This window comes from Leptodactylus fuscus, chromosome 2 (assembly GCF_031893055.1).
Source record: "Leptodactylus fuscus isolate aLepFus1 chromosome 2, aLepFus1.hap2, whole genome shotgun sequence".
Taxonomy (NCBI): domain Eukaryota; kingdom Metazoa; phylum Chordata; class Amphibia; order Anura; family Leptodactylidae; genus Leptodactylus; species Leptodactylus fuscus.
The window spans coordinates 45521329-45538089 of NC_134266.1; the positions used below are offsets into that span (position 1 = coordinate 45521329).

Below are 16761 nucleotides of genomic sequence, written 5' to 3' on the forward strand. Positions count from 1 at the left end.
GGCCTCTCCACCGAGTCTCCTCCTAATCCCAACGAACAAAGTGACATTTATCTGTAGATGACTATGGAGCAAATTATTGGAGAGATCACGATACCCTACAGATAATCTGAGCCAGTAGAGCTGCAGTGTAAATCATAGCGCAGTAAAGACGGCAGCCTCTGTTGAGATGGAAATGGCTTTCAGACCACTGTAAGCATAAGTCATAGTAGCGGAGCTGCAGTCTTACATCATGGAAGAAACCATGTACTATCTTTTAATGTCCGCAAAACAATGTAATATTACAGTGACAGCCTTGTAATCAAAATCTCATTTTTCTCTTTTAGGATATGGATTTTGTCCGCTTTGTGATCAACTGTTTTAAGATCTACTATCCCAGATACCTGTGTAAGTAGTAATCTAATACATAGATGTATATACCCTATTGACTTATTGTCACGGTTATTGTATTACAAATATATGGCTGACCTTGTAGTATACAGATGGGACAGGTTTGCAAGGGCCAGGGCAAACAGAGAGGCACCTGAGAAGCAGACGATCCTTATGCCTCCCCAATTTCCTTTACTTTGTATAAGATTTAAGCTAAGTTCACATCAACTTAATTTCAGTTCATTTGCTGTGGTTATTCATAAGATCAGAACAACAGACTGAAAACTGATGTAGCCACAGATGCGATGCAGATGAAGTGTCCTCTGTCACCATCTGTCTCCATTTATTGTAATGTTATAAAAAAAAAAAACAGAAGCTTAAGTTCTACAAGTGTGATTTTTTATTTTTTTTTAAATCTTCCGTGTAAAAGCAAAGTTGTTATGCTTTTACAGGTGCCAGATATAGTTTCAGCACAGATATCCCTCCACTATCAGAAGGCCTGGCCTTACTGCTCAGTGTCATCGCTGGGCAGTAAGGAACGTCCCCATTACAGTACATAGCTATGGAAGAGTGCTGTCGAGTGTGGGGGGTGTCCTTACAGCACAATGACGCTAAGCTGTAATGCCCGCCCTTCTGACAGTGGAAGAGAATCTGTGTCGAAACGAACGGCACCAATATCTCCAGCACCCAGGTGCGTACCGGAATTCCGTGCACTGTCAGCTTTCTAGCAGTATGTAATACCCCCAGTGCAAGAGGACGTGAAAGGTTCTCTTTGAAGAGGACGTTTCATGTCATCATGCATATGCGGTTTTATATGCTGCTAGAAAGCCGACATTTATTTGTCCCTGGACTCGAGATATCTGTGCTTCGAATACCGGCACCGATCTCTCCCCACTGTCAGAAGGGCGTTCCTGACAGTCTAGTGTCATGGCTGAGCTGTGAGGAACTCTCCTTCCCTCTGACCGTACTCGTCCATAGACTGGGAAGGGCTCCCTCTCAGCTCAGTGTCATCGTTGGGTGGTAAGGAAGTTACTCACAGCCCAGCGATGCTGCTAGACTGTCAGGAACGCCCTTCTGACTGTGGGAATAGATCAGTGCTGAAATTAAGGGGATTTCTGGACCCAAATCTGGTTTTCAGAATGATGACACATCTACATGATAGGTCATCTACATGTGATCTGTGGGGGTCTGTGCTGCTGAACAGCTACCACAACCCGCAGATAACATACGGAAGACCTATCCTGTGGATGGATCATCAGTATGAAAATTCGATTTGTGGGTGGAAAATTCCTTTCATAAAAGCCAATAAATGGTTGGACCCCATCTGTCCTGTATTCCAGTATCCTTCAGCATTGAATAACTTGTCCTTAAAGGGACGTTCACGTAAACATATTTTCAACTAGCAGTACCCGCGACTTCGTCCACGGAACCCTGACCTCCTGCACGACCCACCTGTAGCGCCGTGCAGGCTTCTTCCTTTGCCTTGTGTCCACAGCGGCTCCCTTTTCCTCATCTCCCCCTGGCACCCGCCAACCCCCTTTTTTCCTAACCACTCCCTCATGTGCTCGCTTCTTTCTCCTACACTGTGTCCCCTTCCCCCGTGTTACCTACCCTGTGCCCCCTTCCCTGTCTTACCTACCCAGTGACCCCTTCCTCTCTCCCCCCCCCCCCCCCAGACCCTGTGTCACTTTTCCCCCCACCAACCTGTGCCCACTGCCTCACCAAACCCCTGGCTCCCCGTGCACCAATGTTACAGGGGTGCCTATCAGGGCCCCCATCCCGTGGCAAGCCATGTGCCCCCATTCAATCTGTGGGCGCTGTGGCAGCCCTGTCCCCATCCCCCTTCCAGGGGCTCCCAGGTTTACCTGCCCAGGCCCCCCCATTCCCGCGTCCCCCACTGGATCGGTAACCTCCCTTCGCAAAGTCCCCTAACTCGCCTGTCGTCACAACCCTTCTCCTGCGGCTGAATGACACTGTAGATAGCCCTGAGCAGGCATCGGCGACATCCCCGACGGACATGCAGAGTCCAGAGGCCGCAGCCGCCACGGGACAGCAGGCCGAACCGGCGTTCTCAGACCGCAGCGCAGGCGACCCCCTGTCCGGCTGCGGCAGAGCACTGCGGTCCTGTGGTAAGCCCACACAGGTGGGGCAGCGTACGCACATCTTGCTGCCCCAGAGTACGGGCGCTGGTTCAGGACGCTCTGGAGAGCCGCCATGTTCTTGTGGACGCCGACCGATAGCTCCGCCCACATAGAGAAGCGGCACCCATCCAAGTGAGCTGCTGATGGGGCTGGGATGACGTCATCCCAGGTCCTACAGCGTCCCAGGTCCTGCAGCGAATTCAAAAGTGAAAAGCACCGGTCACGGGAGTGAATTGTGGTGGTGTACGGGAATTCCATGTAGCCTATCGTTCAATCCGGGACCCAAGGTATGTATGTGCGCAATTTCAGCCAAATCCGTTCGCCCGTCTAGGTGTCATTGCGTCCCCTTTACAACCCACCTTCTACCCTCCCGACCCCTTTGCACCCACCCCTGCAACCCCGGCCTCGGCCTCTTCCCCTGCCTGGGGTTAGGAGCTAGGCCCGAGAGGGCAATAGGGAGTTTATGGCTTGCTATGCTAAAAAGTGTGTGGGATTGCAGAGCTGGTGGTTTGAGTTGTGGTTTTGTGGGGGTCCTGGCAAAAAACATATGTCTGCAATTGTGACGAAAAGTAGCCTATCGTTCAATCCTGCCTAGGAACTATGTTTGTTGAAAATTTGAGCCAAATCGGTTGAGCGGTTTTTGCGTGATTGAGGAACAAACATCCAATCACACATACTTTCACATTTATAATATTAGTAGGATGATGGGGATCTGGTTAAATGCAGGAATTGTACTTTATTGATAAAAAGCAAGACATTATTGAATCAAGTTTAAAGGAGCTTTACAGGCTTGAATATTGATTCTTACAATGGGTCATCAGTATCCGAGTCCAACACCAATCACTAGTACTCTCTGCTGAAAATGCCGGATGTCAGACCACTGCTGATGTGATATTGATAACCAGTCCTAAGTATAGGCATTTTAAAGGGAAGTCTTTGAGTTAAAGCTTTAACATATGTCACAGTAATCTCTGCCTACCTAAACCCTTATACTAAATAACAAGAAATAAAATGTACATGTTTATTATTATATGACGTTTTCACCTCTTTTCTATGTCTTTCCAGCAAAGATTGTCATATTTGAAATGCCGTGGATAATGAACGGTGAGTGGAAATTTCTTATTTTATTGTTACAGAATTATTTACATTTACTGGTTTGGTCTAGGATAGCACACAAGTGGTTAATATGGCGTCTAATATGGCATGCTATCTATGATAGCAGCTGAACATCATGTACACTTCAACTAATACAAGCAAAAAACTAGCGGAGCATGTTCTAAAACTGAGATCACCAACCTTTGGCCCTCCAGGCGCTGTGGAACTACAACTCTTAGCGCCAGTCTACGGGTAGTTCTACGGGTAGCTCCAAGAAGAGCAGAGCTAGTTGTAAGTTTCACAACAGCTGGAGTGCCGAAGGTTGCTCACGCCTGTTCTAAAGCAGCATCAGTGCTGGGCAAGGAGAGGGGGCTGTGGTCCTCCCAAAGTGGAGAATCTCACTTAAAGAGGACCTTTCACCTCCTGGGGCACATGCGGTTTTATATACTACTAGTAAGCTGACAGTGGGCTGAATTCAGCGAACTATTGGGTTTCATGTTCTGTGCCCCCGGTGAAGAGCTATCACTGCCGGTACCATAGCTCTTCACTGTCAGAAGGGTGCTTCTGATAGTCATTCAGGAATGCCCTTCCTCACAGTAGCGTCTATAGCGCTGTCCGGTGAGAGAGGTGAGTAACACCTTCCTCACCTCCTGATACTACTTGTCCAGAGACGAGTACGAGGGGGAGTGTGTTCCTCACCGCTCAGCGTTATTGTTGGGCGGTAATCAACGCCCCCTCTCACAGTACTGCGCAATAGATGCTACTGTGAGGAAGGACGTTCCTGACTGACTGTCACAAACATCCTTCTGACAGTGAAGAGCTATGGTACCGGCACTGATAGCTCTTCACCGGGGGCACAGAACGTGAAAGCCGATAGTGCGCTGAATTACACCGCATGTACCCCAGGAGTTGAAAGGTCGTCTCTAAGCAATAGGTGGAGAAGCAGAGCTGAGCGGCAGCTAGGGCCGGGTATATAGAGCAGAGAGTGAAGCCTTGGCAGGAGAGGATACGTTCCTAAAGCACTTTTCAGATAATTTGCTTTAGAATAAAAACAATATTCATAAAAATGGAGCTGCAGTGCAGAATAAGAAAGTCATATTTGGAAAGTGTTGAAGCCACCCTACAAGGCACTGCCATTAGTCTGATAAAAATTCACTGACTTTAAAGGGAGCCTGTGCACAGGAAAAGCAGTAGGGTAAGTTCAGATGGGGTTTTTTGGACCGGAACCTGAAGAGGCCGCCTCAGGTTCCGGTCCAAAAGCCGGGAAGCCGCATCTGAAAGCCAGTGCACTCCGCTCCAGATTAGGCCCAAAGAATGAGCCTAGTCCGGAGGAGGGAGAGTCTTCAGGCTGAATCGCAAGGTGAAACGGCTTGAAGAATGAGCATCTCGTTTATTTTCCCAGGAGCTGGAAGCAACGGCTTTTTTTTATCAGGACACAGCCTCAAAATCCTTAACCAAAAAACTCCATGTGAACATAGCCTTAACAAGGTTTTGGTACTTCTAAAAAATACATGACTTTTTAAAGTGATTGTCCAAAGAGAAAATGGCAATTATAAACTGGCTGAGCGAGTATCTAAAACCAAAATAAGGAAGTGGCTGGTTCCTCCACTTGCCAGGTTCTTTGCCGGTCTCTCGCTCATCACTATCAGCGGCCTGCCATATTGTTATTCTATATAGCATGTATAGTGATGTGAGCTGACTGGTGTATGTAAATCAGACTGCGGCCTGTGCGAATGTTACAGCATTCATTCTCTATTAGACTCGGTCAGTGACAAGTGATGATTGTGTACTGTGTCTGCCCTGCAGGAATACACGGCTGTGACTAGTCTGTGCTCATGTTATTAACCTGTTCCTGAAGGCTAATGTCACCTGGATCCATACAGAGTGACAGAACAAGGCCCATCACTAGAATAATATTAATAAAGGGCTCACAACCATATTACATTACATTCACATGTATCATAGGAGAAGGGAGACGGAAATAATGACTAATACAATATAATGTTTGTTAATGAGAGAGTCCGTCGGGTGTCCGGTTTGACAAAAATCGCGGGACAAAAAAATCAGAATTTAAGCACTTTTTCATCCAGTGATTTCTGATGGATCTGCTGTGTCTGGTATTGCAAATCAGCTGCTGTCATGTGATTGGAAGTGAGCTGCAATACCAGACATGGCCTATAGACAAGAGTGGTGCTGTTCTGGAAATGCTTTTTATTTTTTTATTTTTTTTATTTTTTTACCATCAAATCTTCATCTACTTCTTTTGCTTTTTTAAAATGGTTCTGTATTACTTTGGCTGTGTTCACACGTGTCTTTGTTGCCATTATCGGCTCTTATGCAAGTAGTCGCGGCAAGAAAAACACCCAAAATCGAATAGTTTTGCCACGACTAACATGCCAAAGATGAAAGTCATTGGTGAAACCTGCAGCTGTACTTGACACGCTGGAGTATTAATGCTGCTACTCTAGATCACGGCGGGCTAGCTGATGGCCATTTGTGCAGCGTGTGCCCAGGCCAAAGGCAGAAGCCAGTCTGCTTTTAATAGTCTTTCCACCTGAATTTTTTCTGCTGACTTATATCATTGATGTTTTTTAATTCTTTATTTTTATTTTGATAGTTTTTCCATTTTTAAATTGTTTGATTTTAGGAATATTTTTAGACATAATTTATATGAAAACCCTATAACTTTGTTTCCTTTCTATCCTCTTAGCTGCCTTTAAAATTGTGAAGGGCTGGCTCGGTCCGGAAGCTATAAACATGCTGAAATTTGTGAACCGGAATGAAATTCAAGACTACATCAGTGCAGAGTACCTACCACCACATATGGGGGGCACTGTAAGTTGTGCTGCAATCACTTGTTAAGAGGACCCGTCACCAGGTCTGAAAAGCCCAGTGACGCACATCATTTAATCGGCGCCATCACTCTGATCATTTTGGTTTTTGTTTATCCAAATCTGTTCTGTTATTCCAAAGATATAAGCCCTTTTAGTGTTGACACAAATTAGGGTATATTAGTCAAGTGGGTGGTGACGTTGTGGTTTCTCTGGGGTCGGGGATTCTGTGTGCTCTGCATCATGTAGGTTTACTGCCCATTTGGCTAGCAGTGACGTAGCTAAAGTCAGCAGCGGTATCTCAGAGACTTTAAAGGGATACAACTAAAGTACACATAACCACGGTTATCAAGAATACAGTGAGCGAGCAGCACCCAGCATGTAAGTAAAACTGGGACCTGCATGCTGAGTGAAATGGTGATCTGTCCTAAGTCAGGCTCCTACCAATCTAAAATTGATGGCCTTTTCTAGTGATAAGCCATCACTATTTAAAAGGCAAATAATTTAAACCTGTATTCCAGTGTCTTTTTATTGATGATCTATTCTAGATAACCCGATTTTCCAAAAGTTTTAGGTTTGTCCCGATCCCAAAACTTTTGGGGTTTGTCATCAGTGAAACCCTGTTATACCCTGGGTTCTCCTCAGTCCCCACTATACTAAGTGAAGTTCCAGGAGAGGTGAGTAAAAATAACAAACACTTATACTTCCCTTCCCTCATCTCTCCATGCATTCTCTTCGGCCCCTCTGGGTGACATCACGGGCCCTGGGTCACAGCTGAGGCCCATGATTAAACCTCATTGGTCAGGTGGTGCGCACAATGTAATGACGCATTGACCCAACATCATGACTTCAACATGCTCCATGTGACTGAAGCCCATCACATGCCTCAGCATTGACCTCTGGCGCATGATGTCAGCCAAAGGCCTGAAGAGGATGTCAGGGATCACCTGACGCTCAGGAGAGGCGAGTATAACTGTTATTTTTACTTGCCTCCACTTACTTCACACTGGGGTCTACGAAGGTCTCTGAGTATAGTAATTGCAATTTCGGTTCATGGTGAAGCTGACTGTAGGCCCCCTACCCCTCTGGGCCCAGTTGCAATTGTACCCCTGACCACGATCATTACACCCCTGTTGGCTAGTAGACCTTAAAGGGGTATTCCCACGTTGCATACTCACCAGTCTTCACTGCTGTAAAATCTTCTTTCTTCCTGGTTTCTTGCATCATTTGGTGTGCGGGGTTTCACATGCAAACTGCCATTTAGCTCCACCCCAAATTAGTGTGTAGCTCCGCCCACCCATATTGGACTATGAACTACAGGCAGCAGCAACTCCATTCTGTGTTACATAAAGAGACTGCCTGTCTCTGCCATAATGAACACAATTGAATTAGCTAGCCTGATAACTGGGAGAACAGAAGAAATGAAAGCAGCTCCTCTCCTCTATCTGCTAACAGGAAGCTAGGTCACGTGATGTAGACACAGGAATAGCTAGAAACACAGGCTGGCTCCTGTGCACTTAGCCCCTCCTCCCTCCCCCCCTGAGAGCAGCAGATACATCACTTGACTTTTGACCAGATAAGTCAGGGCTGTGTCAACAATGAATTGAATAACGTAAGATAGTGGACAAACAAAGCAGTTTTGCTGAAGCAATGTATTTAGGAAAAGTCTTACATCCACATTAACAAGCAGTATAGATAGGATCCTTGTGATAGGACAACCCCTTTAAATTGCATTCACACTAAAAGGGCTTATATCTTTGGAATGGCAGATTTTGGTAAACAAAACGAAAAATTCTCAGGGTGACAGGGATGTCATTGGGCTTCTTAGACCTGGTGACAGGTCCTCTTTAAATTTTCTGTAAGAAGGTTTGAAGAATGTGAACTTCTACAAACCACTGCTCTCCCAGAAGACATCTGAAAACTTTTTGTGGAGATTTTGAAGCCGTGTATTTACTTACCTGTCAGGAATAACAGGTGTCCAAAAATAGCTCTTGTCATCCACACTAAATAAACCTTCATGACTTAGTAATCACAGACCTGGAGAAATAATAGGCCTTCTGATTCTGCTAGACTAAGCGCACACGGCTTGTCTTCTGGGTTGTTAAGATGATTTTTATTTTTTTAATATGTGCTAAAAGTTTTACAAAATACAAAAAGTTCTAATATATAATTTTTTTTTTTTCGTTATGAGACTTTTAAAAGTGACACTACATGCCCCACAGTAACCCGAGATACTGGCTTACACCTGTCATCCGGGATAACACTGAGTTGTTTGGTGTGGGTCTTATCATTTCTTTTAGCCATTTACTAGATCTTCTTAAGGAGGGTCTATCACCAAGTACAAAATACTAAATGTCATACATCATTGGATTCTCGCCGGTCCCCTGATCAATTTTTTGTTTTTTCTCTTAAAATCCGTCCACCCGTTCAAAAGATACGGCCCCTGGAATGTCATGGCTATGATTCTCCAAGTGGGCGGTAACCTTATGGGGTTTTTTTGCTGAGAAAATGAAAGGTTCCCACCCACATGAAGAATCACAGCTAGTTCATCTGTAATCTTCCATGGGCCGTATCTTTTGAACGGGTGGACGGATTTTAAAAAGAAAACCGCCAAATTGTTCAGGGGAATGGCGAGAATCAAACGATATATGGTATTTAATATTTTCTTCTTGTTGAGTGGTCCACTTTTAAATGGTCGTCGAAATGAAAAGTAGGAACAGCTTACAGTATATAAGACATATCCGCTTCTTTCACCTCCCGATTTTTGCTTGCATTCCCTATAAAATAGCCATTGTGAAGAATATTATGTGCTTTGCACTGTTCCTCTGTTATTCTTCCTGGAAATGTTTAACTCCGTTCATGATTGAGTAGGATTCTGCCCATCAGGTTTACGAGAGAATCTGTCATGAATAATCGGAACAACAAACCACCAGCTTTTATCCTACTTTTGGCAGGCTTGGCGTCATGCAGAAAGAAAAAAAAAAAAGCAGAACACTATTCTCCGCTCTACTGTCTGCAAAAGTTATGTTATCTCCCAGCATTTTTTGCTCATATACCACAGGCCTGCTACGCCCTGAAAAACCATCTTCAACAGCACTGACTCGTTCAAAGTCAATGTTGGTACTCTCCCCTAAACTATGGATGTGGCTTGTGATGCTGCATCGGGCCTGTGGGGGTCAATCAAGGCAGGAGGAGGCTCAGTGAGAATGACTTCACCTCCATGCGGAGGGTTTTTTTCTGTGCGATTCTGAACCTAACTTAAAGTAGGATATCCTTGGATATCTGATAGTGTCGTAGATAACTGGTTGGTGAGAGATTGAGGCCCTTACCTCTTATGGTGGGTTCCATTTTAGATGGATAGAGATGTAGATATTGATATATTTTATTCTATAAAGAAATGTGCAAATCTTTTAGGCAGGTGTGGAAAAAATTCTGCAAAGTAAGAATGCCTTTAGCAGTAGAAGTGTGAGCCTGAAGATGCCATTCACACAGAGGAATTCAGAGCTGTTATTAAAGAGTATTCTTTCTAAAAAATCATCTCCAAATTCTGTATGGAATCCTCGCCCCCATTGTTTTTAATAGAAGGCAGTGACCAATTTTTATTTTTTTTTCCAGCAGCTTTTTTTTGTTTGTTTGTTTTGACGAAGACAAAAATGAATACCATAGCTATGTGTCCGTCAAATATAGACCGAAATGGATCAGTATTTTTTTTTACATTGACATTTATTTCAGAGGATGGCTATATGTCTGCATCTGTTTAAGGGGACGTTCACACAAGCATCGGTGTCCAACAGCTAGTGTCCGATGCTAATGTCCACACAAGATTTTAGCATCGGACACTAGCTGTGTCCATTACAATTTGCATTATTTTAAATGGGACATCATGTAGTGTCCTTTAGTGTCTGTGTCTGTCGTTAAGTGACTGTTTACAAAGATGTCCAATTTTTTAAGCGGACACATGAAGGGTTTTGCTGTTCACTTGAAAAATCGGACATCTTTGTAAACAGACACTTAAGGACACCCGCGGACAGTAAGACACTACATGATATCCCATTTAAAATAATGCAAATTGTAACAGACACAGCTAGTGTCCGATGCTAAAATCTTGCGCGGACATTAGCATCGGACACCGACGCTAGTGTGAACCCTGCTTAACTGATCTGCTAAATCAATGTAAAAAAAAAAAAAATCATCATGTGAATGGATCCCAAATTTGCAACACTGCATACATTTCACAATAATCCACAAATCTTTAGAATTTTTTATTTTCGTCTTTGTGGTTTGCCCTCTTGATGTGAAATGCCCCAAATCTCATATAGTTCGGCATAAGACCACTAAGCCTTTATATTTTTTATGTTTTAGGATCCCTTTAAATATAGTTATCCTCCATTACCCGATGATGATTTCCAAACTCCGATATGTGAGAATGGACCTGTGTCATGTGAGGATGAACTGGAAAGCAAAGAGGAGAGTGAGGTGGACACCAGAGACACGGTGGATTCATTGACAAGTGAGGAGAGTGCTCTGAAGCCAAAAAAGGTACAGTCATAGGATTTGGTAGTTTTTATTTAGTTTTTTTCCACGTTACTACATAAATTCTGCAAGATCAAAATCAGTGACTGACGTATTCTAGTTCTTGCGTCTTTGGCATATATGCTTCATAAATTTCATATTATTTTTTTCTCTGTTCTTGTGAGCCATGGTTCATACCCTTAGGAACCCAAAGCCTCTGTATCTCAATAGAGCATATAAATAAACTCGGGGTCCTCCCTTCCCCACTATACCTGCGGCGCTTCTATAAAGCAAAGAGTATAGAGTGAGAGACATCAATAGAGTGCTAAGAATTTAATAGAAAGTAACATTGATGCTAAAACAGTAGCTGATGGTCCTTAAAGGGGTTATCTGGTTTCTAAGATTGATGGTCATAGACATTAGATCTGCAGGTGGCTAATAGATTTCAGTGGGACAGGTCTGCAGTACCCACAGTTGCCGCTACAGTTTTAATGGCGAGCGAGCAGTGCGCCTCATGGTATGTAAACAATACCGTGCTGCCTCGGATACCGCTGATCTGCAGGGGATCCGAATGTCGGACCCCCACCGATCTAATACAGCATACAACAGAGCCGTTTTCACAGATTGAAAAATGACATTTAATGTGCAGCTGCGTGTTCCTCATACTGCATACTGAGGGTACTCGGTCCTGCGACAGATCCTCCAAAATTCATGGCGGCATCACAGAGGATTTATACTTTGGCAATCTGAAAGAATCCCTAAGACCGTACATATTTTTTGGACACTTTGTGGGTGTGGAGTTTAGCTAGATGGGCGTGGCTTAGTTTGCCTGGTCCCAAATGCAGGCAGATATATGGGGAAGGTTTCTGCTGCTACATGCTTCATCCTATAGTGCACCTAGTGAATTATAATGTGGGATAGAAGCAAACTAAAGACAAGATGGGGATTGTGGTAAGTGGTGCTAGTATTGTGTACAAACAATATATATATATATGTGTGTGTGTGTGTGTGGATGGATAGATAGTTGTTTTTATTTTTTTTGGGGGGGGGGGGGTTATATTTTTTTAAAACTTTTATATTTAAATAAATGGGCATGAAATACTGTTTCCCCAAAAATAAGACACCCCCCGAAAGTAAGACATACCCCAATAATAATAGTTCTGCGTAAAGATTGTATGAAGAAAAACATTGCACAGGTATGCCGGCTGCTGACGCCGCTGCGATACTTCTTATCCACTGTTCCTGCTGCTGTAGGTTGAGCTGGGAGATTCCGCTGTGCATACACTAAGCATCGTATACGGCGGGGGGTCCACTCTCCCAGCTCATCCCACAGCAGGAGGAACAGTGGATACAACGTACGGTATCACAGCAGTGGCAGCCAGTTTTCCTGTCCACACAGAGCACCGCACACAGTGTTCAGCCGGCTGCAATGTTTTTCTTCATAATGTCTTTGCACAGCACGCACATCTCAGCATAACGCAGTGGTGGCAGCAGCACACAAAAATAAAATAAGACATAGCGTATCTTTAAGAGCAAAATTTAATATAAGACACTCTTATTTTCGGGGAAACATGGTATGCCTGAAATGACCCCATTTGTGAGGTCTTATATTCTAATATTTTGTTAAAAAAAAAAAAAAAAAAAAAACATGTCACATGCTTTGTAACAGACACAAACAGTTACACAGCACATACCATAATCCATCGCTTTTTTGGTTTAAAAAAAAAAACAAAACTGTCCATTTATATTCATTTTTTGTGGATTAGTTTTTTGAGGGGGGTGTTTCCCCTTGTTTTTCATACTTCGTTCTGAGCAATCACAGAGTACAGCGGATTGCAAAATGGACACAAACGGATTACTATTTGGTGGTGATCTGTTTGTGTCCATCTTCTATAGACCTCAATGTTTGAAAAAACAAACAAACAAAAATCGGATTCGTTGCCGTCCGTTATGTATCCTTATTTTTTGGAGGGAGCGAGAGTAACTTTTGTCCCTGTCCAAAAGAATGGCTAAGCGGCGTAAATGCCCCAAACACACACCTGCAGATAATTTTAAAAACCCATTGGCGCAGTATTTAGAATTTGACATTTTTTTTACCTTTATATCTGCCATGTCATGCACTGTACTACGTAACCCTGCATGGGAAGGTCCAGTGGAGAGGTCGTCTATACCAACCAATCAGATTAGTACTTTCATTTTCACCTGGGCCTCGGACAGCTGACACTACATTGGTTACTATAAGCAACCGCCTCATTTTACCTTTCCACCGCCTTCGATAAATGATCCCCATTATGTTTTTTTAGCACATATTGAAGTTTTCATTAAGGCGGTGGCTACTGACTTATTTTCCTGACCTCAGAGGGATCCTTTGGACCCACCGGATATTTTAGTATATTATAAAATCGTTCCTGCGTGCTATGCTGGGACACGGCGGTGCGCTATTTCCAGTGTGTCCTGGTATTACCTGCTGATAGCAATTCTGAATGAATTCTTTTCCGTTCAGGCGTCTGATAACGGCTGTCATTTCTAAAGACTGGTTTGCACTACACTTAAGAGATTGTTCTGTTCTTAGTAAGTGGCGGATCCATTTATTGTTGCATAAGACACCAGCTTTTCAGGAGTCTATACATACAAAGATGTAAAGTTAAATACTTCATTTTCTCGAAGCATTGACAGCTATTGTATAGGTATAAAAAGAAAAAAAAAATCCATATTTTATGTGCGGCGAGGCAGAATAAGCGTCAAGAACTCACAGGATTGTGTCCTCACTTCATCCCCCGCTCCACGTGGAGTCGGAGCCATTATAATGTTCCTTTTTAGGTATTTAATTAACCCTTCTGCTCCGCTTTTGTGGATTACATAGATGAACTAATACATAATGCGTCCCCTTATTAAAATCTTATCAGGTTCAATTGCGCCTTTGGCCTCCTCAGCCAAACGTAGTATTGTTGGTGAAACGCGTCGGGCGCATACGCCATCCGGCAGGGTCTTCGTTTATGTCTAACTCGGTAATACAGATCAGCATGTGTTGCACTAACTGTGTAATTACTATTAATATTGCATGTACGTCTGTGTCGCTACGTGTACAAATTGTTCAAATGATTCAATTGACTCCGGATAACCTGTTTCCATTCTCGCGAAGAGGAGGGGTGGCGCTACGCTGTGAGGTGACGCTTCTACTGGAGGCCTGAAGAGGCCTTCAGTATCTGAAGACTGCTGGTAAAGGGATGAAAAAGAAGGTCACGGCCGCTTCATGTCATCTTTTACTTCTTGGTGTAACCTGCTGCCTCTAACCCTGGCCTTCTACTGCCCTGCTGTCTCTGCTCTGTATCTGCCTCTCCATATCTATACGTTAACCAGCCCTGGACTGTGGGACCTAGCTCTCCTCTGCAACAAACTGTAAGTTTTCAATAAGATGCTCTTATTTTTATTTTTTTTTCTTAAAATTTTTCTTTAAATAAATTGCTGATTTGTACATATGTCAAAGTATTTTTATGTCTGTGTCACATTTACAGGATGTCAGTCTCGTCCATGGTGCGTCTGACGGCCTGGGAGAAGAGGAACTTGCACAGTGGGACATGTCACAAGGCCGGTGTGTGAAGAGAAACTGAGATGGTAATGACTAAGCTTGACAATATATTCACCAGCGTTCGTCGGCGAGGAGGTTTTATGGATTTGCTTGACACATCACATCTAAATGTGGGGAAGACGTTATGTCATGGTAGTAGTGTATATAAAGGGCTATCTCTAAAGATATTTCACATTTAATCTTAAAGGGGTTGGCCAGTCTATTTTTTTAGGCTATTAGGCCCAGGGGAGGTAAAAAAACAAACAAAAAAAAAACACACTCACCGGTCACAGGTGTCTCCTAGCACGGTCCGGTCACCCCAAGGGTCGTGTCACAAAAATTATATATCCATTATCCTCTGTGGAAATAGCGGAAGTACAGCCCTCCCGTTTAAGGGAATGGAGTGGGGACGGGCATTCTGCTTCCACCGCTACCTTCACAATGAGGGTACTCTTCGAGTCAGTAAAGGCCTCAGTGTTCAGACCCCCAACAATCAGCATTGAGGATAATAATTTTTCTTATATACCCTAAAAAAAAAAAAAAATCCTTAAAAAGAATATGATAATATACTACTTACCATGCAGAGCTGATCAGAATTGAAGGGTCAGAGTGCCTGTTCATTTCAATAAACAGTGGGGGGGGGTAAAAAAATTTATAATGTATTTGCTGCATGTCATATTTACACCCCTGACTGTGTCTTTAGTGATATTTTTGTTTCTAGCTTTAATAGAGGTCTTGGTACCAAATGAAAGCTGAGCATCTTAGCATTTATATGGCACCAGAACCACTGCTCCTGGTGGTATACAGCTGTTTGAATTGGCAACCATGCCCCCTTTGGCAACTACTACTCCTGTACATACTGGCAATCCACTATAATGTATATGGATTCTCCCTGGCAGTGCTTAGTTAGAGCGTTGCTAGCGAGAACTTTAGAGCCAGTTTTCTATTAAAAGGAAGTAAAATAGAATAAGAGCTCGTTCACATCTGCGCCCCGGGGGCTCCGCTTTCAGGTTTCTATTTCCTGCCCGAAACTGGGCAGGAGACTGAAACCTGCATTCAAATGAATGGTTTGAAAAGTGTCCGGCCGTGAGCATTTTGTGCTCTCTGCGGCGAAACCTTTTTTTTTAACCGGACACAAAGTTGGACATGCAGGACTTTGTGTCCGGTTTTAAAAAAAACGGTTTCGCCACGGAGAGCATAAAACGCTCACCGCCGCTCATGGCCGGACACAGTCTGACAGGTTTTCGGAAACCTCAGAACGGAGACCGAACGCTGGTGTGAACCCAGTGTCATAAAGTATTCCAGTCCAGTGATCAGGCCATTATAGAATAACAACAAGTATACAGAGCAGCTTATCTCTGCCCTAAAATCGGGGTAACATGATGCCTCCTCTGGTGTTGGTTATCGTGTTTAAAGGCAGTATATCACCAAGTGATCAGCCCAGTATACTGTAGCAACCAGTATACAGAGCGGCTTTTCTCTGCCCTAATAGCTACGGTAATGTGATGGCTCGTCTGGATTTATGCCATTATAGAACAACAACCGGCTCACAGAGCGGCTTGTCTCCACCATAATATATAGAGTAATATGACGACTTGTCTAGTTTTGGCCATCTTGTTTAATGCAGTATTTCAGCCCAGTGACCATCCCATTATAGAACAGCCACCAGTATACAGAACGGCTTGTCTACACAGTAATATCTGAGGTAATATGACGACTTGTCTAGTTTTGACCATCTTGTTTAATGGCGGTATTTCAGTCCAGTGATCACCCCATTATAGAACAACCACCTGTATACAGAGCCACTTGTTTACATAGTAATATCTGAGGTAATTTGACGACTTGTCTAGTTTTGGCCATCTTGTTTGATGGCGGCATTTCAACCCAGTGACCATCCCATTATAGAACAGTCACCAGAATACAGAGCGTCTTATCTCCACAGTACTATCTAGGCCAACATGATGGCTTGTCAGGATTTGGCCATCTTGTTTAATGGCGGAATTTCAGCCTAGTGATCAGCCCATTATAGAACAAGCACCAGTATAAAGAACACATTGTCTTCGTAGTAATATCTAAGGTAATATGACGACTTGTCAGGTTTTGGCCATCTTGTTTAATGGTGATATTTCAGCCCAGTGATCTTTCAAGAAGTTTAATTGCATTTAGATCCCTAATTTTGGAGTGTGGCTTGTGATGTGGCTTTTGGAAATATAATGTGTCATGCTTACTCATGTCTTAAATTGCATTT

General features: G+C 43.6%; 1 protein-coding gene across 1 annotated transcript in view; it reads left to right on the forward strand.

The window, feature by feature from the left end:
* MOSPD2 (motile sperm domain containing 2) overlaps positions 1-16761 on the forward strand; it is a 75643-nt gene that overhangs the window by 39415 nt on the left and 19467 nt on the right. Inside the window, exons 6-9 of the mRNA XM_075263674.1 lie at positions 324-384; positions 3573-3611; positions 6313-6437; positions 10796-10972. Of these exons, the coding sequence (XP_075119775.1) occupies positions 324-384; positions 3573-3611; positions 6313-6437; positions 10796-10972 (402 nt within the window). The remainder of the gene's footprint in view (positions 1-323; positions 385-3572; positions 3612-6312; positions 6438-10795; positions 10973-16761) is intronic.